The sequence below is a fragment of the Ranitomeya imitator genome, chromosome 10, assembly GCF_032444005.1.
Source record: "Ranitomeya imitator isolate aRanImi1 chromosome 10, aRanImi1.pri, whole genome shotgun sequence".
In the NCBI taxonomy this organism is placed as follows: domain Eukaryota; kingdom Metazoa; phylum Chordata; class Amphibia; order Anura; family Dendrobatidae; genus Ranitomeya; species Ranitomeya imitator.
In genome coordinates, this window is record NC_091291.1 from 56,023,259 (window position 1) to 56,049,885 (window position 26,627).

The following is a 26,627-nucleotide window of genomic DNA, read 5'->3' on the forward strand; positions in this document are numbered from 1 at the left end:
CATTACTGTTGTCCTCCACTGAACAAAGCTGAGCCTCAATTTTCATCCGGTGTCAGATATTTAACTGCATTTCGCCTAATTCTTTGGTTGGGCCTACAAATGGTGTGACCCGCAGCTTGGTGTTCTCCACAGAATAAAGGTAATCTTAAATTTACAGGCTTTCAGACTATATCAAATATTAAACTGCATTTGGCCTACTTGTTTGGTTGGGCCTACTAGCGGTGTCTGCGACTGCTTGGTGTTCTCCTCCACTTTACAAAGTTGAGCTTCAATCTTCAGGCTTTCGGCCTACATCACAAATTACACTGAATTTGGGCTACTCGGCTTGGTTGGGCATACTAATGGTGTCTGCGGCTGCTTGGTGTTCTCCTCCACTTTACAAAGTTGAGCTTCAATCTTCAGGCTTTCGGCCTACATCACATATTACACTGAATTTGGGCTACTGGTTTGGTTGGGCGTACTAATGGTGTCTGCGGCTGCTTGGTGTTCTCCTCCACTTTACAAAGCTGAGCTTCAATCTTCTGGCTTTCGGGCTATATTAGACATTACACTACATTTGGGCTGGTTTGGTTGGGCATACTAACGGTGTCTGCCGCTGCTTGTTGTTCTCCTCCACTGAAAAAAGCTGTGCCGCCTGTTTACTCCTGTTACCAATTTTGAACTTCATTTGGCCCACATTATTACTTGGGCCTACTAACTCTGTCTGCCACTCATTACAGTTTTTAGCCACTGATCAAAGCTATGCCGCCTGTTTAGTCCTGTTAGCAATTTTGAACTGCATTTAGCCTACTTTATTCTTTGGGACTATATCTGTGTTTCCTCCTCATCCTGCCCATTGGCCAGCCACTGCTAGATGAGTCTGCTGGTACATTAACCCAGACCACTACATTCCCCTTGCACTCTACACAGCCAGAATCTGACCCTGCTGAAAGTCAGGTTCCCCTTCCCGCATACTATGCCACCTTAGACGGGGGAAAAGAGGAAGGTGCAGATGAAAGTGCAGGTTCCTTCATCAGGTGGAGGGGCATACTTGTTGGCAACGTCACTGGCACAGGGCCCCTCATAATACGCAAAAGTGTCTCTGCTGGTGGGAGGCGCCCCCGCCATCAAACACACCGCCGTACTTTGAGGGGCCCTATGCCAGTGCCAATGTGAACGAGTGAGCCCCCCTGCTTGCTCGGGATCACAGCACTTGCAAAGCTGAAATACTTACCTCTCCCTGCTCCACCGCCCTGACGTAGTCCACGTTTCCTGGGTCCAATAAAATCTTGAGCCAGCCCTACCCCCCACAACTTTAGCCAAATGACCCCCAGTTTTCAATGCCTAACTATTATTATAAAGTAAATTAAGATTGACAAGCTTAAGAAATATGAATTGATGTTTTTGGCATAAAAATGGGCACTGTAGGTGTTTTCCTGTCCTCCACTCACTGACGACTTTGATTCCCCATTGATTTGCATTGGGTTTCGTGTTTCGGTCGATCCCGGACTTTTTGCAATAATCGGCCGATTTCACCCGACCCGACTTTTGACAAAGTCGGGTTTCGCGAAACCAGACTCGATCCTAAAAAAGTAAAAATCGCTCAACTCTAGTCTTCAGTGCTGCTGGTTCAATACTGACCGAAAAAAGGACACGTCTGGCTACCCAGAACATTGATGATCTAACCTTCATTAAAATGAACCAATCATGGATTTCAAATTATTTTGCCCCACCTTCTCCTGCTGACACGTAGCTTGCCTGAAAAATGTCTTGCTTTTGGCCTCCTCTTACTGACTTCTCCAATTCCGACATTTGCAGCTGCTGAATGTCCACCATAGGCCATTTTTATTCCTCCCTAAATGGGCTGACTCCCCCCACAGGGCCGTGGTCACCACCTGGCGCAAGCACCCATGAGAGTGCCGTTTGCCTGGACAATTGGGTGCGCCCACTCTTGGGCGACGACACTGGCACAGGGTCCCTCATAGTACAATGAAGTGTCTCTAACAGTGGTGGTGCACAACCAACATGAGACACACCGTCATAATATGAGGGGCCCTGTGCCAGTACCGCCGCCCACGAGAGAGTGTTCCCCCCCAGCTCGAACAGTGCTCTACAACTTGCAATTCTTACCTCTCCCTGCTCCACCACTGTGTAGTCTGTGATGTTAAATCCTTCAATGGCACTGCCAATACAAATTTGTTGAAATGATAAGATGATAGTTAAAATATACAGGAGCCATGGTGTTGTGAGTTCTGTTTTTGGGCTCCCTCTGGTGGTTACTGATGGTACTGGGTGATTTGTGTTCTGCTGTCTCTGGTGTCCACCTGTTCTATTAGGATTTGGGAGTTTCCTATTTAACCGGGCTTTCTTGTCATTTCCCCGCCGGCTATCAAGGTTATCAGAGTGTTTTGTTACCTCAGCTTCTGGCTTCAGTAATCTTCAGGACAAGTTAAGTTTTGATTTTCTTGTTCCACGTTTTGCTTTATTTTTGTCTTGTCCAGCTTGCATATAATTGTCTCTTTGCTGCTGGTTGCTTTAGTGGGCTGTAATTGCTCCTCATGTTCCATGAGTTGGAACATGAGTTCAAGTAATTACAGGATGGGTTTTTGAAGGGTTTTTTGCTGACCGCGCAGTTTACTTTTGTATCCTCTGCTATCTAGTTTTAGCGGGCCTCATTTTGCTGAATCTGTTTTCATACTGTGTATGTGCCCTTCTCTCATTTCACCGTCATTATATGTGGGGGGCTGCTATTTCTGTGGGGTATTTCTCTGGAGGCAAGAGAGGTCTGTGTTTCTTCTAATAGGGGAAGTTAGATCTTCGGCTGGTGCGAGACGTCTAGGATCAACGTAGGCACGTTCCCCGGCTATTGTTATTTGTGTGTTCAGGTTTAGGGTCGCGGTCAGCTCAGGTTCCATCACCCTAGAGCTCGTTGGTGCTTGTCCTTTTGTGATTCCCTGCCATTGGAATCATGACAGTATAGCCGGCCAAAATGTTTGGGCTGAAGTAGGAGGAAAAGTAGTCTGAGGAAGTTTTTTTTTTTTTTTTCTCTCTCCTCTGAGGTTGCTGCCTAGCCTTAATTGCAGCCAGGCTGATTTTTTTTTTTCCTCCTCTTAATCCTTGAATGGCTCTGACCTTAGCTGTTTATCATGGATGTCCAGAGTTTAGCTTCCAGCTTGAATAATCTTGCTGCTAAGGTTCAAAATATACAAGATTTTGTTGTACATGCTCCTATGTCTGAACCTAGAATTCCTATTCCAGAGTTCTTTGCTGGAGATAGATCTAGTTTTCTGAATTTTAGGAACAATTGCAAGCTGTTCCTTTCTTTGAAATCTCGCTCTTCTGGAGACCCTGCTCAGCAGGTTAAGATTATTATATCTTTCCTGCGGGGTGACCCTCAAAATTGGGCATTTGCATTGGCACCAGGGGATCCTGCGTTGCTTAATGTGGATGCATTTTTTCTGGCATTGGGTTTGCTCTATGAGGAACCTAACCAGGAGATTCAGGCTGAAAAAGCTTTATTAGCTCTCTCTCAGGGGCAAGATGAAGCAGAAATATATTGTCAAAAATTTCGGAAATGGTCAGTGCTTACTCAGTGGAATGAGTGCGCCCTGGCTGCAAAGTTCAGAGATGGCCTTTCTGAGGCCATTAAAGATGTTATGGTGGGGTTCCCTGCGCCTACGGGTCTGAATGAGTCTATGACTATGGCTATTCAGATTGATCGGCGTTTACGGGAGCGCAAACCTGTGCACCATTTGGCGGTGTCTTCTGAACAGGCACTTGAGACAATGCAATGTGATAGAGTTCAGTCTAGAAGTGAACGGCAAAACTATAGGCGGAAAAATGGGTTGTGCTTTTATTGTGGTGATTCAGCTCATGTTATATCAGCATGCTCTAAACGCACAAAAAAGGTTGATAAGTCTGTTGCCATTAGTACGTTACAGTCTAAGTTCATTCTGTCTGTGACTCTGATTTGCTCATTATCATCCATTTCCGTCGATGCCTATGTAGATTCAGGCGCTGCCCTGAGTCTTATGGATTGGTCATTTGCCAAGCGATGTGGGTTTAGTCTTGAGCCTCTGGAAGTCCCTATTCCTTTGAAGGGAATTGACTCTACACCTTTAGCTATGAATAAACCTCAGTACTGGACACAAGTGACCATGCGTATGACTCCCGTTCATCAGGAGGTGATTCGCTTCCTGGTATTGTATAATTTACATGATGTTCTAGTACTTGGTCTGCCATGGTTACAAACTCATAATCCAGTCCTTGACTGGAAAACAATGTCTGTGTTAAGCTGGGGATGTCAGGGGGTTCATGATGATGCACCTCCGATTTCTATCGCTTCATCTACTCCTTCTGAGGTTCCTGTATTTTTGTCTGATTATCGGGATGTTTTTGAGGAGCCTAAGCTCAGTTCGCTTCCTCCTCACAGGGATTGCGATTGTGCTATAGATTTAATTCCTGGTAGTAAATTTCCTAAAGGTCGTTTGTTCAATCTGTCAGTGCCAGAGCATACTGCTATGCGGGATTATGTTAAGGAGTCCTTGGAAAAGGGACATATCCGTCCATCTTCGTCCCCTTTGGGAGCAGGTTTTTTTTTTGTGGCCAAAAAAGATGGGTCCTTGAGGCCTTGTATAGATTATCGTCTTTTGAATAAGATTACCGTAAAATATCAGTATCCTTTGCCTTTATTGACTGATTTGTTTGCTCGCATTAAGGGGGCTAAATGGTTCACTAAGATTGATCTTCGGGGTGCGTATAATCTTATACGAATAAAGCAAGGTGATGAGTGGAAAACCGCATTTAATACGCCTGAGGGCCATTTTGAGTATTTGGTAATGCCTTTCGGACTTTCTAATGCTCCTTCAGTCTTCCAGTCCTTTATGCACGATATTTTCCGTGAATATCTGGATAAATTTATGATTGTGTATTTGGATGATATTTTGGTTTTTTCTGATGACTGGGAGTCTCATGTTCAGCAGGTCAGGAAGGTGTTTCAGGTCCTGCGGGCTAATTCCTTTTTTGTAAAGGGCTCAAAGTGTCTCTTTGGAGTCCAGAAGATTTCTTTCTTGGGGTATTTTTTTTCCCCTTCTACTATTGAGATGGATCCCGTCAAGGTTCGGGCTATTTGTGACTGGACGCAGCCTGCATCTCTTAAGAGTCTGCAGAAGTTCTTAGGCTTTGCTAATTTCTATCGTCGTTTTATAACTAATTTTTCTAGTGTTGTTAAGCCTTTGACAGATTTGACTAAGAAAGGTGCTGATGTTGCTGATTGGTCTCCTGCGGCTGTGGAGGCCTTTCGGGAACTTAAACGCCGGTTTTCTTCTGCTCCTGTGTTGCGTCAGCCTGATGTTTCGCTTCCTTTCCAAGTTGAGGTTGATGCTTCCGAGATTGGAGCGGGGGCGGTTTTGTCACAGAGAAGCTCCGATTGCTCGGTGATGAAGCCATGTGCGTTCTTTTCTAGAAAATTTTCGCCCGCTGAGCGGAATTATAATGTGGGTAATCGGGAACTTTTGGCCATGAAGTGGGCATTTGAGGAGTGGAGGTTTGTGCTCGGGCTAAGCCTTGCTGTTCTCGAGCCAGTGGATTGTTGTCACCTTTGCCTATCCCGAAGAGGCCTTGGACGCACATTTCCATGGACTTTATTTCGGATCTCCCTGTCTCTCAAAAAATGTCTGTCATCTGGGTTGTGTGTGACCGCTTTTCTAAAATGGTTCATCTTGTACCCTTGCCTAAGTTGCCTTCCTCCTCTGAGTTGGTCCCTCTGTTTTTCCAGAACGTGGTTCGTTTGCATGGGATTCCGGAGAACATCGTTTCTGACAGGGGATCCCAGTTTGTGTCTAGATTTTGGCGGACGTTCTGTGCTAAGATGGGCATTGATTTGTCTTTTTCGTCTGCATTCCATCCTCAGACGAATGGCCAGACGGAGCGAACTAATCAGACCTTGGAAACTTATTTGAGGTGTTTTGTTTCTGCTGATCAGGATGACTGGGTTACCTTTTTGCCGCTGGCCGAGTTTGCCCTTAATAATCGGGCTAGTTCTGCTACCTTGGTTTCTCCTTTCTTTTGTAATTCGGGGTTTCATCCTCGTTTTTCCTCTGGTCAGGTGGAGCCTTCTGATTATCCTGGAGTGGACATGGTGGTGGATGGGTTGCATCGGATTTGGAGTCATGTGGTGGACAATTTGAAGTTGTCCCAGGAGAAGGCTCAGCAGTTTGCTAATCGCCGTCGCCGCGTGGGTCCTCGACTTCGTGTTGGGGACTTGGTGTGGTTGTCCTCTCGTTTTGTTCCTATGAAGGTCTCTTCTCCTAAGTTCAAGCCTCGGTTCATCGGTCCTTATAGGATCTTGGAAATTCTTAACCCTGTGTCGTTTCGTTTGGATCTCCCGGCATCGTTTGCTATTCATAATGTGTTCCATCGGTCGTTGTTGCGGAGGTATGAGGTACCTGTTGTTCCTTCGCTTGAGCCTCCTGCTCCGATGCTGGTGGAGGGAGAATTGGAGTATGTTGTGGAGAAGATCTTGGATTCTCGTGTTTCCAGACGGAAACTCCAATATTTGGTCAAGTGGAAGGGTTATGGTCAGGAGGATAATTCTTGGGTGGTTGCCTCTGATGTTCATGCTGATGATTTGGTCCGCGCTTTTCATAGGGCTCATCCTGGTCGCCCTGGTGGTTCTCGTGAGGGTTCGGTGACCCCTCCTCAAGGGGGGGGTACTGTTGTGAGTTCTGTTTTTGGGCTCCCTCTGGTGGTTACTGATGGTACTGGGTGATTTGTGTTCTGCTGTCTCTGGTGTCCACCTGTTCTATTAGGATTTGGGAGTTTCCTATTTAACCGGGCTTTCTTGTCATTTCCCCGCCGGCTATCAAGGTTATCAGAGTGTTTTGTTACCTCAGCTTCTGGCTTCAGTAATCTTCAGGACAAGCTAAGTTTTGATTTTCTTGTTCCACGTTTTGCTTTATTTTTGTCTTGTCCAGCTTACATATAATTGTCTCTTTGCTGCTGGTTGCTTTAGTGGGCTGTAATTGCTCCTCATGTTCCATGAGTTGGAACATGAGTTCAAGTAATTACAGGATGTTTTTTTGAAGGGTTTTTTGCTGACCGCGCAGTTTACTTTTGTATCCTCTGCTATCTAGTTTTAGCGGGCCTCATTTTGCTGAATCTGTTTTCATACTGTGTATGTGCCTTCCTCTCATTTCACCCTCATTATATGTGGGGGGCTGCTATTTCTGTGGGGTATTTCTCTGGAGGCAAGAGAGGTCTGTGTTTCTTCTAATAGGGGAAGTTAGATCTTCGGCTGGTGCGAGACGTCTAGGATCAACGTAGGCACGTTCCCCGGCTATTGTTATTTGTGTGTTCAGGTTTAGGGTCGCGGTCAGCTCAGGTTCCATCACCCTAGAGCTCGTTGGTGCTTGTCCTTTTGTGATTCCCTGCCATTGGAATCATGACACCATGGCCTCCATTTAGACCAGTTAATACTTTGCGCCTACTACCACTGTCTGCTACTCAGACGAGGAGCCCACCCCAGTACCTAGCTATGTCGCCTGTTTAGTCCTGTTACCAATTTTGAACTGCATTTAGCCTACTTTTGTATTTGGACTTACTAACTGTGTCTGCGCCACTCATTACAGTTGTCCTCCACTGAACAAAACTAGGCCGCCTGTTTAGTCCTGTTACCAATTTTGAACTGCATTTAGCCTACTTTTTTATTTTGGGCCTATTAACTGTGTCTGCACCACTTATTACAGTTGCCCTCCACTGAACAAAGCAAATGCGGCCAGTTTAGTCCTGTTACCAATTTTGAACTGCATTTAGCCTACTTTATTATTTGGGCCTATATCTGTGTTTCCTCCTCATCCTGCCCATTGCCCAGCCACTGCTAGATGAATCTGCTGGTACATTGACCCAGACCACTGCATTCCCCTTGCACTCTACACAGCCTGAATCTGACCCTGCTGAAATTCAGGTTCCCCTTCCCGCATACTATACCACCTTACACGGGGACAAAGAGGAAGGTGCAGATGAAAGTGCAGGTTCCTTCATCAGGTGTGGGGGGCATACACGTTGGTGACGTCACTGGCACAGGACCCCTCATAGTACGCAAAAGTGTCTTTGGCAGTGGGAGGCGCCACCCGCCGTCAAACACACCGCCATACTATGAGGGACCCTGTACCAGTGCCAAGTGCCAACGAGTGGGCCCCCCCTGCTTGCTCAGGATCACAGCACTTGCAAAGTTGAAATACTTACCTCTCCCTGCTCCACTGCCATGACGTATTCCGCGTTTCCTGGGCCCACAAAAATCTTGAGCCAGCCCTACCCCCCCACAACTTTAGCCAGATGACCCCCTGTTTTCAATGCCTAACTATTATTATAAAGTAAATTAAGATTGACAAGCTTAAGAAATAAGAATTTATGTTTTTGGCATTAAAATGGGCACTGTAGGTCTTTTCCTGTCCTCCACTCACTGCCGACTTTGATTCCCCATTGACTTGCATTGGGTTTCGTGTTTCGGTCGGCCCCCGACTTTTCGAAATAATCGGCCGACTTCACTCGACCAGACTCGATACTAAAAAAGTAAAAGTCGCTCAACTCTAGTTATGACAAGAATCTGCATAATATATATGATTAGCATATGATTAGTTTTTCAGATTCTTGTCATGTCACTGCACTGTTACTGTTTTGCTTCTAAAGATCTAAATTAAAACTTTTATTATTTTGTTAGTATTTTGTAAATCCACCTTTAAGCAACTTTGTTCTGACTGTATTTGTGTGGTATTGCCTGATGAAGAAATCACTTAGACTTTGAAACGCTTTGAATAAACCACCATTCTTTAGGCGAAATACGTTTGGACATACGATTATTCAGCAGCGCGGACCATATCTCCATTAACCCCTTCGTAACTCCACCTTTGGTTTTCAACACTGCTTGAATCTTTCTAGTCATGATCTCAGTCAGATTCAAACATGTGTCAACTGAAATTTTATCTAAGGTCTTTTCTACACGTTCCCAAAGTTGGTACAAACTGATAGACTTACTTGGATATTTATACAGGTTTTTCTTCAATTCTACCCACCAGTGTCTGATTGGTTTGAGGCCTGCGCACTGTGGGGCCATTCCAGCACCTTTACTTTATTATCATTGAACCATTTCTTCGCCAATCTTGATGTATGCTTTGTGGTATTGTCATGTTGGCTCACTTTGTCATCCTTTTCATACCCATAGTACTCAAGTGTACAAAGTAACTCATCTTGTAGAATATTCACATATAGCTCATCACTGAGGCCATGATCGATCCTGGTCAAGTAACCAATGCCTTTGGCTGTGAAAAACACCAAAAATCAAGCTTCCTCCATGGAACTTAACATTTTCTTCAATTTCGCTATGTTAGCCCTTTTTCCCTTGTTTCTTTCAGATCCATTTGCACCTCTCAGAGCCTAGTCTATTGACTTTTCTGTCATGTCTCCATATCACCCATATCAAATCTTTAAATGTCCACTTTTCATGCTTTTTTGCAAACTCAAACTGACGCTTCTTATGACAATATTAAGGTTGGGGGTTCTTCACCTTTTTTCAGGCCACCATTCTAGACTTGCGTAACATGCATTGCATGGTGCTTGCATTAATGTCTGTGATCTCACTATTAATGAAGCATATGAGCCATCTCCACTGCCATTTTTTTACGCCAGAAGGAATAGTCTTTGAGATGAGCTGACTTGTTTGCTCCGATATTTTGCCTGGATGTCCACCCTTCTGAATAGATGGACAGACTTCATTTTTGAATTTTTCCAACTGTTATGGCTCTCACATGATGCAGTTGGCAATTTTCTTGGCCAAGAGACTGCTATCGATGAGCTGGATGATGCTGTTTCTCTTGGGAAATTGTCTTCATGCTCCTTGATTCGAACCAATGACCTTTTACTAGAAAATAGAGATGGGCGGACATCTGGATGTTCGGGTCCGATGGGTTTGGACGAGCAGTTACAAAAAGTTTGGGTTCGGGTACCAGAACAGTACCCAGACCTGAACCTGGACATAGACCCCATTCACTTGAATGGGGGGCCCAAATATCCAGTGTTTGCCATGCTGTCATGTGCATGACAGCACGGCAAACATCGCTTCTGATTAGCGGTGAAATCTTCACTGCCTTTCAAATGGTCACAGTTCACACACTGTCAAAAGACAGCGTGAGCGCTCAGCTGTGATTGGAGGTATAACGTTTATCTCCGGTCACTGGTGTCAGCTGATGATACTACAGCTCTCATCATCTGTCCAACACCTGCTGCCGCTAATAACAGCGAGAACAGGAGCAGCTGATGGGTGTATTCATTAGCCGGCTCCTGTGCTGTAAATAAATAATAATAAAAAATAATGGCGTGGGTTCCCCTGTATTTTTGATAAAAAGCAAGGCAAATCTCACAGCTGGGGGCTGCAGCCCTCAGCTGTCAGCTTCAGCAAGGCTGGTTATGAAGAATAGAGGGGTCCCCACGCCATATTTTTTAATTATATAAATAATTTTAAAAACTGGCATGCTTCCCTCCCCCCCCCCCATTTTTGACCAGCCTTTCTAAAGCAGTCAGTTGGGGACTGGTATCCTCAGGCTGCTAAGTGGCTAGCACAGCAAACATGTGAAGACATAGTAACATAGTAACATAGTAACATAGTAAGGCCGAAAAAAGACATTTGTCCATCCAGTTCAGCCTATATTCCATCATAATAAATCCCCAGATCTACGTCCTTCTACAGAACCTAATTGTATGATACAATATTGTTCTGCTCCAGGAAGACATCCAGGCCTCTCTTGAACCCCTCGACTGAGTTCGCCATCACCACCTCCTCAGGCAAGCAATTCCAGATTCTCACTGCCCTAACAGTAAAGAATCCTCTTCTATGTTGGTGGAAAAACCTTCTCTCCTCCAGACGCAAAGAATGTCCCCTTGTGCCCGTCACCTTCCTTGGTATAAACAGATCCTCAGCGAGATATTTGTATTGTCCCCTTATATACTTATACATGGTTATTAGATCGCCCCTCAGTCGTCTTTTTTCTAGACTAAATAATCCTAATTTCGCTAATCTATCTGGGTATTGTAGTTCTCCCATCCCCTTTATTAATTTTGTTGCCCTCCTTTGTAATCTCTCTAGTTCCATTATATCCTTCCTGAGCACCGGTGCCCAAAACTGGACACAGTACTCCATGTGCGGTCTAACTAGGGATTTGTACAGAGGCAGTATAATGCTCTCATCATGTGTATCCAGACCTCTTTTAATGCACCCCATGATCCTGTTTGCCTTGGCAGCTGCTGCCTGGCACTGGCTGCTCCAGGTAAGTGAATCAAAGCGATTCAGCAGGTCACAACTTATAGAAGTTTACCGGAGACTCACTGATAACAGATGAAGACGGTAGCTGTTGAATATAATACTAGGGGCAGGGGACTTACATTAGAGGCACCACTCCAGCTCTGAAATAAAAAGACAACAACTCTGGAGTGGTGCTTTTAGGGATATATATTTGCAACTCTTTGTAACCTCATTTACCTAATAGGTGCCGAAGTGCAGTAAATAATCTGCAACCAGGTTAATCTTAAAACCTACAATGTGCCTATAATCCTCTTCAAATGTGTTACTATATTTGTGAATAAGGTTAATTAAAACATAAACTACATGCTTTAAGCTGTATTTTATTGCAGAATTTCAGCTCAAATTCTCTCCTGTATTCTGCCCTTTATGTAAACCCAGGGTCATGCATTTAGCAAAAATGCCAGTTGACATAAAACATTCTAACTTTCATTTAGACATTTCCTTTCTTTCCTTAACTTCTTTAACCCCACAAATGCATGTTTTCTTTTTATGGCTTAGCATAATCAAAAGATTCCTGCTAAGCAATTTTAGTTTAATTTTAATTATGATACATTTCAATAAAAAAAGCAATTAAAAAAAAAGTCAAATGTGGAATGTTAATTGATTTTATTACTATCAAGAAAAAGTCATAATATTATAAAGTGTCAAATCATCTTTTTGCCACATTGTCGCTCTCACCTGCTGATCACCTACATGCTTTTCATTAAGTTAAATCACATACTGGATATTATTGCAGGCAAGTTCATTTCACAAAACAGTACATTTCTGCACAGTGTGTATTTTCACACAAGCATTTTCAGGAAACATTCATTTCAGTGCATTTCCTAAATGTTGAATAATTTATCAGGATTTGTGTATGAAATAACATTATTTCCTCTTAAAATAATTTATAGACAGGATATTTTCAACTTTATTAAGTCTTGTGCTGAATGGAGATTAGAGGCTGGCAATCAGTCTTAGCTCCTAGAAAATAGTTAATAGTACACATATATATACACATATATATCTGATCTTTATCTTTTGGCATTTTTTGTTACAATATTTTTTTAAAAGCTGTAAAAATTTTCTCTTGAAAACACGAGCAGTTCCTTTTTCCCCGGTGTTCCATCTGTCCTGGAGACAAAAGTTGTTTTGAAATTTTTGCAGATTGGACAGAAATAGTATAAATTGCTCAGTTTTTGGAAGACGAAGGCCAGTCCACTGTAATGTGAGAAGAAAAAGAGTTATGAGATAAATATAGAATAGCTAATGTAAAAATAAATGTATTAATTTACATTGGCTTTAAAGGAACCCTCCAGGAATAGGAAAAAAAAGAAACTATCATTATGAATATATTCCAAAATACCTTTAATTAGTGATTGACATTGTTTTTGTCTAGGGAAATAATCTCTAGAGAATAAAAGTAGTCACAGTCAAGTTCCATTCACTGAAACTGTCCTAGAATATTAATAGGATATGTGCCTGTGAGCATGCTGTCAAACTATTTCCATGCCAAAGCACCCACTGATCATTCAAAAGTACAGCACTCCTGGTATCTTCAATATAACATTAGATAGACAGGGTGGACACCAGCGTGAGCAGCCTCTTCTTATCTCAGCACTCCTGATATCGCCAATATTAGATCAGATAGACAGGGTGGACACCAGTGTGAGCAGCCTCTTCTTATCTCAGCACTCCTGATATCTCCAATATTAGATCAGATAGACAGGGTGGACACCAGTGTTAAGGTACCGTCACACTTAGCGACGCTGCAGCGATACCGACAACGATCCAGATCGCTGCAGCGTCGCTGTTTAGTCGCTGGAGAGCTGTCACACAGACAGCTCTCCAGCGACCAACGATGCCGGTAACCAGGGTAAACATCGGGTAACTTAGTGCAGGGCCGCGCTTAGTAACCCGATGTTTACCCTGGTTACCATCCTAAAAGTAAAAAAAAAACAAACACTACATACTTACCTACAGCCGTCTGTCCTCCAGTGCTGTGCTCTGCACTCCTCCTGTACTGGCTGTGAGCACAGCGGCCGGAAAGCAGAGCGGTGACGTCACCGCTCTGCTTTCCGGCTGACCGACGCTCACAGCCAGTGCAGGAGGAGTGCAGAGCACAGCGCTGGAGGACAGACGGCTGTAGGTAAGTATGTAGTGTTTTTTTTTTTTTACTTTTAGGATGGTAACCAGGGTAAACATTGGGTTACTAAGCGCGGCCCTGCGCTTAGTTACCCGATGTTTACCCTGGTTACCAGTGAAGACATCGCTGAATCGGTGTCACACACGCCGATTCAGCGATGTCTGCGGGGAGTCCAGCGACCAAATAAAGTTCTGGACTTTCTTCCCCGACCAGCGACAGCACAGCAGGGGCCTGATCGCTGCTGCCTGTCACACTGGACGATATCGCTAGCGAGGACGCTGCAACGTCACGGATCGCTAGCGATATCGTCTAGTGTGACGGTACCTTTAGCAGTCACTTCTTATCTCAGCACTCCTGGTATCTCCAATATTAGGTTAAGGTACCATCACAGACGCTCCAGCTATACAGACAACGATCCGACCTAAACTAGATCGCTGGAGCATCGCTGTTTAGGTCGCTGTAGAGACGTCAAACACAGCAACTCCAGAACTATGCAGGAGCGATCCAGTGACGTACTTATCGTTCTCACTGGTTGTTAGCTCCGTGAAAAAACATTGCTGGCATCGTTGCTTTTGCTGTCAAACATGACGAATCACGCAGACCTGACGACCAAATAAAGTTCTGGAGTTCTAGTTATGACCAGCGATGTCACAGCGGGATCCTGATCGCTGCTGCGTGTCAAACTCAACGAGATCGCTATCCAGGACGCTGCAACGTCACGGATCGTTATCGTTCTCATTGTAAAGTTGCTCAGTGTGAAGGTACCTTAAGATAGACAGGGTGCACAGCAATGTGAGCAGCCTCTTCTTATCTCAGCACTCCTGGTGTCTCCAATATTGCATTAGATAGTCAGGATGGACAGCAGTGTGAGCAGTCGCTTCTTATCTCAACATTCCTGGTATCTCCACTATAACATTAGATAGACAGGGTGCACACCAGTGTGAGCAGCCTCTGCTTACCTCACCACTCTTAGTATCTCCAATATTAGATCAGATAGACAGGGTGGACACCAGTGTGACCAGCCCCCTCTTGCTACAGCACTCCTGGTATCTCCAGTATTAGATGAGAAATACAATGTGGACTACAGTGTGAGTGGCCTCTCCTTATCTCAGTACCTTCAATATCTCCTTACTAAATCAAACAGAAAGGGTGGACATCAGAGTAAATAGCCTCATCTAACCTCAGCACCCTAGGTGTCTTCAGTATTAGGTATGATAGACTGGTTGGATGGTAGTTTAAGCAGCCTCTTTTTACCTCTGTACCCCTGGTATCTCCAGCATTAGAGCATACAGTGTATTAGATATACTGTATAGTGTGGACTATAGTGTGAACAACCACTTCAAACCTTAGCACTACTGGTATCTCCAGTATTATATCAGATAGACAGGATGGACAACAGTGTGATCAGCCTCTTCTTACTTCAATACTCTTGGTATCTCCAGAATTGGATCACATATATATAGCGTGGACTGTAGTGTGAGCAGCCTTTTCTTATCTCAGAACCCTGGTATATCTAATATAAGATCAGATAGACAGGGTTTACAGCATTGTGAGCAGCCTCTTCTTACCTCAACACCCTGGTATCTCCAGCATTAGATCAAGTAGCTACCTTTTCTTTCCTCAGAACCCTGGTATCTCCAGTATAAGATCAGATAGACAGGGTTTACAGCAGTGTGAGAAGCTCTTCTTACCTCAACACCCCTGGTTTCTCCAGCATTAGATAGGTTGAACTGTAGTGGGAGCTACCTCTTCTTATCTTAGCATCTCCGGTATCTCCATTATAAGATCAAATAGACAAGGTGGACAGCAGTTTGAGCTGCCTCTTCTTAAGGTACCGTCACACTTAGCGACGCTGCAGCGATACCGACAACGATCCGGATCGCTGCAGCGTCACTGTTTGGTCGCTGGAGAGCTGTCACACAGACTGCTCTCCAGCGACCAACAATGCCGGTAACCAGGGTAAACATCGGGTAACTAAGCGCAGGGCCGCGCTTAGTAGCCCGATGTTTACCCTGGTTACCATCCTAAAAGTAAAAAAAAACAAACACTACATACTTACCTACAGCCGTCTGTCCTCCAGCGCTGTGCTCTGCACTCCTCCTGTACTGTCTGTGTGAGCACAGCGGCCGGAAAGCAGAGCGGTGACGTCACCGCTCTGCTTTCCGGCTGACCGACGCTCACAGCCAGTACAGGAGGAGAGCAGAGCACAGCGCTGGAGGACAGACGGCTGTAGGTAAGTATGTAGTGTTTGTTTTTTTTTACTTTTAGGATGGTAACCAGGGTAAACATCGGGTTACTAAGCGCGGCTCTGCACTTAGTTACCCGATGTTTACCCTGGTTACCAGTGAAGACATCGCTGAATCGGTGTCACACACGCCGATTTAGCGATGTCTGCGGGGAGTCCAGCAACCAAATAAAGTTCTGGACTTTCTTCCCCGACCAGCGACAGCACAGCAGGGGCCTGATCGCTGCTGCCTGTCACACTGGACGATATCGCTAGCGAGGACGCTGCAACGTCACGGATCGCTAGCGATATCGTCTAGTGTGATGGTACCTTAACCTCATCATCCCTGGAATCTCCAGAATTAGATCAAATAGACAGGGTGGACAGGAGTGTGATCAGAATCTTTTAATCTATGCACCATAGTGTGAGTAGCCTCTCATTATCTCAGCACTGCTGATATTTCAAGTATAAGATCTGAATATCCAATGTGAAAATATCTTCCTACACAAAGTGAAAAGGGTAAAGTACCGTACTGCACATGCCCACAAACACTTGTCTTATTAATATTCTAGAACAGGTTTCTGTCAAAATTAACTATGGCTACAAATATTGTTTTAAAAAAGAGCTCGATAAGTGCAGAAAATGCATTAAAATAAAAACTACAAAATTGATGTTCCACTCTGGAACTGTTCCTTCATACAGCAGTGTGGTCTACTCTGAAACCTCAATCTCCTTTTTCTACTAGGGTAATGTAACAAGATGACAGTCTTCCTTAATGTTTACGCAATAGTGACTTGCTAATTGAAGGATATTTAGTATTTTATCCGTAATGACAATTTCTCTCTTTCTTTCTCTTTCCTTCTTAATCTATTATTTAATTAAGAAACAAGAAATGTGTTAAAATAATAAAATTGTCATTATTCACCTATTCCAACCCCTCCAATTGTCTCTAATGCTCACTTCAACTAGGCAAGTGTCCACTACAGTCAGTAACTGGCCCCAGTGATCACAAACCACATAATGTAGAGTGCCCTCTAAAGCTAGCAATTGGATGCAGATATTATGCTACTGAATGAGTGGCAGAGGTTGCAATAAGTAAAAGATGGCTATTTTATTAGTTAAATGTTTTCTGTACGTAAAATGTATTCATACCATGAAGTTTATAGTTTGCGCCTTTACATTTTCGCCCTGGTTTACTGAAATCAAGATTTCCTCTCATGCCTCGATGGAAAAGTGGTTGCACTGGACGGAAGTTGTCACTCATACTTTGGAAGATGTGTGATGGCTGGTTCTGGCTCAGAAGGCGAAGAGAGTGCATCTGTGTGTGAAATGAATAAAAATGGAACAAATGGTTACTAAAGTTAAAACACAAGAATATAATAAAGTTACACTTGGACTTCAATATATGTCATGTCTAGCTCGACATATTTTTGTAAACTGTGCTTTGAATATTAGAGGACCTTTCATTTTTTTTCTATCGTAGGAGTTGTCTCTTTAATGGCCAGTATGAACATGCTCCTACACGTTGTGTACCAACTTATACTCCAGTTCATATCATTTCCTTTATTTTGCTTTAAATTATTTTACTCAGTGCACGCAAGGATGAGGCCTCCCCTTCTTTGAGCTGGACATTACGTTTTATATAGCTTCCCATTGCTGGTTGTCCAGAGTTAAGCCACAATCCTGCTCAGCAATTATTCACATTGAGGTCATTTTTTATACCTGGTAAGGATTTAATCCGGTAAGAACTGTCCCAATTGGGTACCCCTTGGCACTGGTGGGATAGCTTTTACGCTCTTTTTTTTATCAAGCAGTGTTTACTAAGTAGCTTATGTTATTTTTATGCACTACTGCTTTTTACTTACAGCAGGGTATACAGTTCTGGCAAAAATTAAGAGACCACTGCAACAAAACCCTGTCATGGGCAGCCCAATCTCTAGACCTGAACCCCATTGAAAACCTCTGGAATGTAATCAAGAGGATGATGGATAGTCACAAGCCATCAAACAAAGAAGAACTGCTTACATTTTTGCACCGGGAACAGTGTGAAAGACTGGTGGAAAGCATGCCAAGACGTATGAAAGCTGTGATTGTAAATCATGGTTATTCCACAAATATTGATTTCTGAACTCTTCCTGAATTAAAACATTAGTATTGTTGTTTCTAAATGAACTTGTTTTCTTTGCATTATTTGAGGTCTGAAAGCCCTGTTTTTTGTTTTTTATTTTGACCATTTCTCCTTTACAGAAAAAAATACAAAATGTGTTGATTGGAAATGTTGTCAGAAGTTTATAGACTAAAAGAACAATTTACATTTTACTCAAAAATATACCTATAAAGAGAAAAATCTGACAAACTGAAAATTTTGCAGTGGTCTCTTGATTTTTGCCAGAGCTGTATGTTAGTTTGTTTCTACGTTAAGTTTTATCTGTGTAAGAAACAATATTTCTGCACATAGACTTGGTGCTAACTAGTGATGAGCGAGTATGCTCGTTACTCGAGTTTCTCCGAGCATGCTTGGATGGTCTCCATGTATTTCAGCGTGCTCAAGGATTTAGTTTATGTTGACGCAGCTGCATGATTTGCGTCTGCTAGACAGTTTGAATACATGTGGGGATTGCCTATTAGTTAGCAATATTTTTTTTTATTAATTAGCACGCTGAAATACTTGGAGACCACCCGAGCATGCTGGGAGAAACTCGAGTAACGAGCATACTCGCTCATTACTAGTGCCTACCTCATTGGGTTGTTTAATCTTCATGATGATCAACACTGCAAGTATGGGCTCATGTGCACAGCTGGCAGACTTTTGCAGAAATATCTGTGACTATTTTATACACATGCTGAAGAAACAGCCCTATTCAGATGTTTGGAATACATTTTCAGTTGCAAAAGTTTCAGCAACAAATCCATCAGGTGTAAACAAGCCCTTTTGATACTGTCATTGTGTAGCACCCCAGGTAACCAGTTGTTACGGTGATGTTGCCTTCCTTTTGGGGAGGGCGATATCATGCTTGGAGGCAAGGAGGATTCCCTTTACCAGGTAACGCACCTACATACAACACATTCTGAATCCAGGCCAGAAGGGGAATCTCTGAACCCGGATTCAGGGGAGCTTCCCCAGCTTTAAGTATTCTGGTCTGGAGGAGGAGTTAGACAGTTGTTCGAGGGAGACCAAGGGAGATCAGTCTGAAGAGACAGTGGAAGTGAGAGGACAGAGAGCAGACAGTAGGGCCGTACAGCCACGTGTGAGCTGCAGCTCCAGGAACTGAAGATAAGGTGAAGGGTTGCGTGTTAGAAAGCATCAGAGGAACGGAGCACAGGAGAAGTAAAGAGCTTGTAGGTGAACTGTGACCAGGCACCCTATGAGCTGAAGGGCAGGAATCGGGCATCAGAAGCCCAAGGCTGTGGTGTACTCCATGTCGCACGGCAGAACTGGAGGGCATGGGACTTTATGTAATTTGCCCGCACCCACACCTGTAGTTGCAGCAGTACACTAGGAGCCCGGTTTGTGATAGAGACCCTATAAAAAGGAGAGAGGGGACTTTGTACAGAAGCCACAGGCAGCAAGGATCTCGCATATGAGCATGAGTAGGAAGGCTTACGGACCTCACCAGGGAAATGGATCCACCTTTGCATCCTGGCCGGACGGACCATGGCACCACCTGTTGCTGGTACCCTGGACTGTGGCTGCTTACAACCAATAAACCAGGTAAAGACGTTACAACTCTGTGTCCTCCATTTATTTGCTAGCATACACCATCCCTGCCCAGCACATCGGGAGCCATGGGGACCCCGCTTCACTTATGGGAAGCGTCACCATATTTGCTGCAGTAACATCGCACCAGAGAATCCCCTTAAGCAGCATTGGTCCCACTGACTGAGAACTACACGTGGCGTCAGCAACACAAACTTTTTTATAACTCCCTTTAAAAGACCTTTCAACTTTTTATTTGAGCACCCAGGGCCACGAACCGGATCGCAACCACCTTGACATCCCCTTTAATTGAGACCGCACTCGCTACCGAGTACCCCACGGCCCTGGCGGGCAACTCAATTGCCTGTTGAAAAAATCATTGATTGCTCTCAGTTCTGATCAATTAAATTATTACTGAGACCAATGAATCTTTTTTTTAAATATATGGAGTAAAACTAAAACTAATGGTAGTACTCTCCGTTCCTTCCCACAGGTACTCTCCGGTCCTCACAAAACCTCCTTTTTTCCCCCACACTCGTACATTCCTCACCCAATCCTCCCCCAAGTTTACCCCATCCTTTTGAATTCAGTTCCACGACACAGTCGATTATAGAGCAGATTTGGAACCTTCATATGGAATTTGAAAATCCATTTCTTCAAGAAAGCTTTCAGCCAGCAATGACCCCGCTGTTACCTCACCACCATCCGAACTGCTGCTATCCCCCAACCTATCTTGTCCTTCTCCATAATCCTGCAGACTCTAAGCCCACAAGAGCTTGGCCCTCTCCTATCTCTGTACCAGCCCATCACTATTATTTTGTTCACTATAATTTATATCTGTATTTTATATGTAACCCCTCCTCACGCACAGCACCATAGAATCAATGGTGCTCTAAAAGTAAATAATAATAATAATAATGTTTTTACTGACGATATAAAGGTCTATTCATGTCTTTCTCATATCAGATGCTCCAGTAAGAGAGGTCATCTCAGATTCTGTAAATCCAAAGATGGAAACTGGATGCCTCGATTATAGTCAAAGGATTCCTTCAAGCATCATTGGCATCTCTCATGTGAGTGATCCATCACTTCTTTTGCTTTCAGTGTTTGGCTTCTGCAATGAAGCAGAACTACTGAAACAATCAATGCAGACGGAAGCAGAGCCTAACAACATGTATCCTGTGACTATTCAACCGGTTGTCCTCTACCCCAATTCGGTTACTGATTTTACCAAAAATGCTTAAGAGCCATGCCTCGAAAAATCCCCATATACTTTTTCTGCCATTTTGCAGACCAATTTTATGCCTTGCTACTTTACTTCCTGTCCCCGTCTACTAGCTTTGCTGTCCTAGACATTGATTCGTTTTCATAATCTTTTGTTCCCTTTTGATAACATTTCCAATGAGTCTTTGTGCCGAGTTGGGAGCCAGCAGAGAGCACACATCCTGTAACTCTGCAAAACCCCTTTCTCTTTCTCCAGCGTCACACCCATTCTTAGTATAATGTCTTATCCAGGACACTAGAACAGGAGAGTCACTGAAAAAGTTCATAAAAGTAACACAAAGCACCAGAACACCAGCCCTGGCAGTAAAATATTATGCCCTACTCCCACTCATCATGTTCCACTGCAATGGGATGAATGAAGAACTAAAAATGCATGAGAGTACATAAATAACAGAGAGAAAAAATATATATATATATATTTACATGTAGTATAGAACAGGGTGTGCCTGGTGTACATGAACAAGGAAGTCAGAAAGAATCTGATGTGATGTCACAGGAAATCATGGGATACTCAGCTAGAGATCATGTGACCAGGGTAGTAGATCAGGATACAGAAGATTTGGGAAAGCAAAGTTTTTACAAAAGACTTTATATATGGAAGGTAATTCACATAAAGGGAAAAGAATAAGTATATGTATGATACAATGAAGAATACAAGTACAATAACCATAACTTGAGTGGTGGACAGACTGGTACATAGAAAGAAAGCACCCTGCCAGTAAACCTTAAAATTTATGATACAATACTTACAAAATGCACAATAATCCTTGAAGGGCAATATTCACGTTTGAAAGTTATCCCAGCAATTGGATTGGGAATCGCTTTTTAAAAAATGAGGAGCCTACCGCTAGAACCAAACTGATACAGTTGTGCGAAAGTGTTCTCCCCTTTCCAGATTTCCTTTTCTTTTTCGTATGTTTGTCACACTTAAATGTTTCAGATCATCAAACAAATTTAAGTATTATACAAAGATAACACAAGTAAACACAATAAGCAGGTTTTAAATAAAGGTCTTTATTATTAAGGGAAAAATAAATCCAAACTTACAGGGCCCTGTATGAAAAAGTGATTGCCCTCTAAACTCAATAATTGATTGGGCCAATCTTAACAACAAAAATTGCAATGAAGCATGTGCGATAACTGACAATGAGTCTTTTACAACATTCTGGTGGTATTTTGGCCCACTCATCTTTGCAGAATTGATGTAATTCAGCCACATTGCAGGGTCTTAAAAAATGAACCGCCTTTTTAAGGTCATGTCACAGCAGCTTAATCGGCTTAAGGTCAGGACTTTAACTTGGCCACTCAAAAGTCTTAACTTTGATTTTCTTAAGCCAGTCAGAGGTGGACATACTGGTGTGTTTTGGATCATTGTCCTGCTGCATATCTCAAGTGCGTCTCAGCTTGACATCACTAACAGATGGCCGAACATTCTTCAGGATTTTTTTGGTCGACAGCAGAATTCATGGTTCTATTTACCACTGCAAGTCTTCCATGACCTAAAGCAGCAAAACATCCCCAGACCATCACACTACCACCACCCTATTTCACTGCTGGTATGACGCTCATTTTCTGCAATGCTGTGTTACTTCTATGACAAACGTAATTGGACACGTCTTCCAAAAAGTTCAACTTTTGTTTCATCAGTCCGCACAGTATTCTCCCAAATGTCTTGGGGATCATCAAGATGTTTTCTGGAAAAACTGAGACAAACCTTTATGTTCTTCTTTCTCCACAGTGGTTTTCATCTTGAAACTCTGACATTCAGGTCATTTTTGCCCAGTCTGTTTCTTATGGTGGAGTCATGAACACTGACCTTAACTGAGGCAAGTAAGGCCTGCAGTTCCTTGGATGTTGTTGTGGGGTCTATTGTTACCTCTTGGATGAGTTGTCGCTGGCTCTTGGGGTAATTTTGGTGTGCCTGCCACTTCTGGGAAGGTTCAACACTAATCCATGTTTTCACCATTTGTGGATAATGGCTTTCACTGTAGTTTGCAGGAGTCCCAATGCTTTAGAAATGGCTTTCTACCTTTTACCAGACCGATAGATCCCAATTACTTTGCTTGTCATTTGTTCCAGAATTTCTTTGAATCGCTGTATTTTGTCTAGCTTTGAGGATCTTTTGGTCTACTTCACTTTGGCAGGCAGGTCCTATTTAAGTGATTTCTTGATTGAGAACAGGTGTGGCAGTAATCAAGCATGGGTGTGGCAAAGGATGTTGAACTCAGCTTCCCAAAAATGTGATAAACCCCAATTAATATATGTTTTAGGAGGGGGTGGGATTATTTTTTAACATGGACCCTGTAGGTTTTGATTTCTTACACCCTTAAGAATAAAGGGAAGATATATATCTTGGTACCGTGTTAGCCAGTAGATAGGCCTGAGTAGTCTCGAAAGCTTGCGATTTTTTTACCATCTTTTCAGTTAGCCATTAAAAGGTATCAACTACTGAGGACTCTCAATTCTAAATAATTTTCTACCCTTAATAATAAAGACGTTCATTTAAAAAAAGCAATTTGTGTTTACTAGTGTTATCTTTGCCTAATGTTTATATTTGTTTTGTGATCTGAAATACTTAAGTGTGACAAACATGCAAAAGAATAGGAGATCTATTCCTCTGGATCAACATGTTAGGGCATGTTAGTGTGGCACCCCTAGGGGTATTTGCCACAAAAATAGTTACTGACAGTAAGTACAAATACTAAAATAGCAAGACTGCACTATCACCTCCGGCCAGAAGGGGGAGCTCCAGAGACTCCCCTTGATCCATTCTGGTCTGAGAGAAGAAATGGCAGTTGGGCCAAGGAGCTGAAAGTGAGAGGTCATACAGTTGAATCTCTAACAGCCCTGTGACTGTTACCAGGCCCAAATCACCGGCCTGAGGAGAAAAGGGACAGAGAAAAAGGACATTGTGAGAACCGGGTAGCATTAATCACTACCCAGAACAGGCGCAAAGACAGATACCGGATCCGTGGCTGTATTCATTATATATAATACAGCAACCGGAAAGACGTGAGGTGATATCAGCTTCACTAGGGCCGGACGCAGCAACAGACACAGAGTTCAGCGGTACTCCCAGAGGGGGTAAACCGATAAAAGGACTCGGGTTGCCCGTCGAACCAGGACTCGGAGGGGACAGATTGGGCCGGCAGCCAGTTCACATACAGCAGCAGGGCCACACAGAAATTGCGCACAATAAGAGGCGAAGACCCCGGCAGGGTCAAAGTAACTCAGAGTTCCCATACAGACTCCGGTGACAGGACTGGTTGTAAATCCTTTTATGTTAAAGTAAACTGGTTAAACGTTTCAGTGCCTCAGTCTTTCATTTGGACAATAGCCATCTATCCAGGATCGGGATCGTCACCGCTGGGAGAACCTGCTGCTGATCAAGTAAGTGCCTGTCCCCTCACGATGCCCCTTGCACTGTGCGTTGCCTGGGGCCACAGCACCGGGTCAAGCCACCCGTGACATCTCCCTCAAGAGACAGACTCCATTGGTCCGGTGCTGGGTATCCCGGTCTCCTGGGCGACACAATTGGCGTCACGAACAGGATCTAGCCAGCCCGTATACCGGGTATTGTGCGCCGTGATTGGAGCCCAAAACTGTGAAAACTGGGATGAAAAATCTTGAAAATTGACTTTATTAAAGAAAAATCCATTCCCCATTGAAAACTATTGAAAGTGACTTTTCCCCATTGGTTATAATGGAGTAAAGATGGCCGCCATCCCCTGAGGTAATCACTTCATAACCGTTAGGCACGAGACTGTTAATTGAGCTACGCTATCACCTGAGCCCCAGTCTAACTGAAAAACTTCAGAATCCGCCATTACAGAGCGCGGTGGGTGGGAGCAGCAGGGGGCGTGTCATTGTGGGCGGCACCAAGCTGAGCGCTCTGACATCAGAGCAAGGGGAAAATCGATCCTGCTGCACAGCGGAACGAATCTACACTATCCCGACGGAAGCGGAGGACCGGAAGGGTCCGGATTAACTAAGGGGGCACAGTATGTCGCAGCACGGAGACGCCGCAGCACCCGGCAACGCTAATGCAGCTGAAAGACAGAGTGTCAATAGAGAGTCCGGCAGCGCAGCGCTGCAAGGAGTGGCGCCCATCATGCCGGTGCTGATGCCATATACCCCGGGTGGCCCATGGCTTCCAATGTATGAAGGTGAGCCTAATACCCTTGACGATTTCAGAGAAAAGATGCTGGCCCATTTTGACATGTTCCCTGTGGGTGAAGTTCAGCGTGTTAGTCTCCTGATGATGCAGTTAAGTGGCCATGCTAAGCGAGAAGTCACAGCATGGGCAGCTGATCTAAAAGGCACTGTTGAACGCATATTTGCTGGATTAAAAGCTACATTTGAAACCACTGCCAGCAGCAAAGCTAAAATACGATTCTTTAATTGCAAACAAAAAGCTAATGAGGGCGTGAGAGACTTTGCCTTAAACCTGCAGGAAGCCCTTAAATCACTTACACTGGCTGAACCCATTTTTAACACTGGAGCGGATAAACTGCTAAGAGATCAATTTATTGAGGGACTCTACACCCCTTCTCACCGGGGGCATGTGAGCATGCTTGTTTTTAAGAACCCTGAATTGACATTTGCCCAATTAAAGGAGAGCGCTATACGTCTCCAGCTGGCAGAGGCACCTCGGGATCAGGATCCTGCACAACCCATGGCAGAGGCACCTCAACAACAGGGAGTGCCAGTGACATCAGCTATGTCTGGGGCCATTGCTAAGCCCCTGGGGCCCAGTACTAATGAGGCTCTTCAACAAAAGCTTGACTCTTTAGCTGATGTTGTTGCTTCAATGGCTAAAACCATGCAGGAGATGAGAGGACACAAGATGGAGTTGGCAAACTGTAGAGAGGATGTTCCATGGATGAGACCCCGGAGATACCCGACATGGAGAGGACGACCCCGCGACCGCTACCAACCGGATGGACAGCCCATTTGCCGCCGTTGCCAGCAGCCGGGCCACTTTGCACGAGATTGTGATTTAAACGGGAATCCCCTGGGAATGCGGGCCGCTTCGCAGGAATGAACTTTCAAGGCCCAACACCCTGGCACTACAGGTACATCGGAGGACGACCCATTATCCCTATCGTGCTGGACGGAATTCCCCTCAACGCTTTGCTGGACACAGGTTCCCAGATTTCATCTATACCGTATATCCTTTATAAGAGGTACTGGGCTGATGCAGATATTGATAAAGGGCCCTCTGATGTTGAACTAGATATATGGGCCAGTAATGGTAAGTTGGTACCGAAACTAGGATTCAGGGAGATGACCATAAAGATTGGTAAAGTAGAACTGAAGAAACAGGGTATAATTGTTGTTGATGTTGACCGGCGGAACTGTGAACCAACTGTATTGATAGGAATGAATGTGTTAGAGAACTGCTTTTCCGAAGTCATTTCTGTCTTACAGCAAATTGCTGAAACTGCCCAATCCTGCCAGCAGAGAGTTCTCCGGAGGGAAATAAAAGTATTGATGTTAAGGCAACAGGTAGAAGTTGCAGGTGGAGAAATCGGCAGTGTGAGGGTAAGTGATCCAACGTCTATTGTAATCCCACCAAAAACAGAAATGCTGGTATGGTGTAGAGCAGCCATTGGTACTAAGGGACGAGATTATCAAGCCTTAATAGAACCAGTGTACACCGACAGCAGGCCCACTATACTCACAGCACGAGGGATAGTCGAGGTACACCGGGGACGAGTGCCGGTACGACTTTTGAACTGTGGAGAGGAAGAGGTCACTTTGCCAAGGTATGCTACAATGGCAAAGCTATATACTGTTGACAACAATGCCATCACAACCATTGAGCCCTTAGAACCAACCTGTCAGTTGGAAGGCAATGGCTCAGATGGAGAAATGGAGGATTGGTGCCAACAGCTACACGTGGGCATAAATTCAACACCTACCCATCAAAAACAAGGGGTGTATAGGCTAGTGACGGAATATG

At 44.0% G+C, this 26,627-nt stretch overlaps 1 protein-coding gene across 1 annotated transcript in view; it reads right to left on the reverse strand.

Moving 5' to 3' along the window:
* Positions 1–11,923: 11,923 nt before the first annotated feature.
* The window catches only part of LOC138650953 (carbonic anhydrase-related protein 10-like), a 1,155,128-nt gene continuing 1,140,424 nt past the window's right edge, over positions 11,924–26,627 (reverse strand). The window contains exons 8-9 of the mRNA XM_069740840.1: positions 16,834–16,999; positions 11,924–12,532 (exon numbers count right to left, since the gene is read on the reverse strand). Coding sequence (XP_069596941.1) covers positions 12,504–12,532; positions 16,834–16,999 — 195 coding nt within the window. The 3' untranslated portion in view covers positions 11,924–12,503. The remainder of the gene's footprint in view (positions 12,533–16,833; positions 17,000–26,627) is intronic.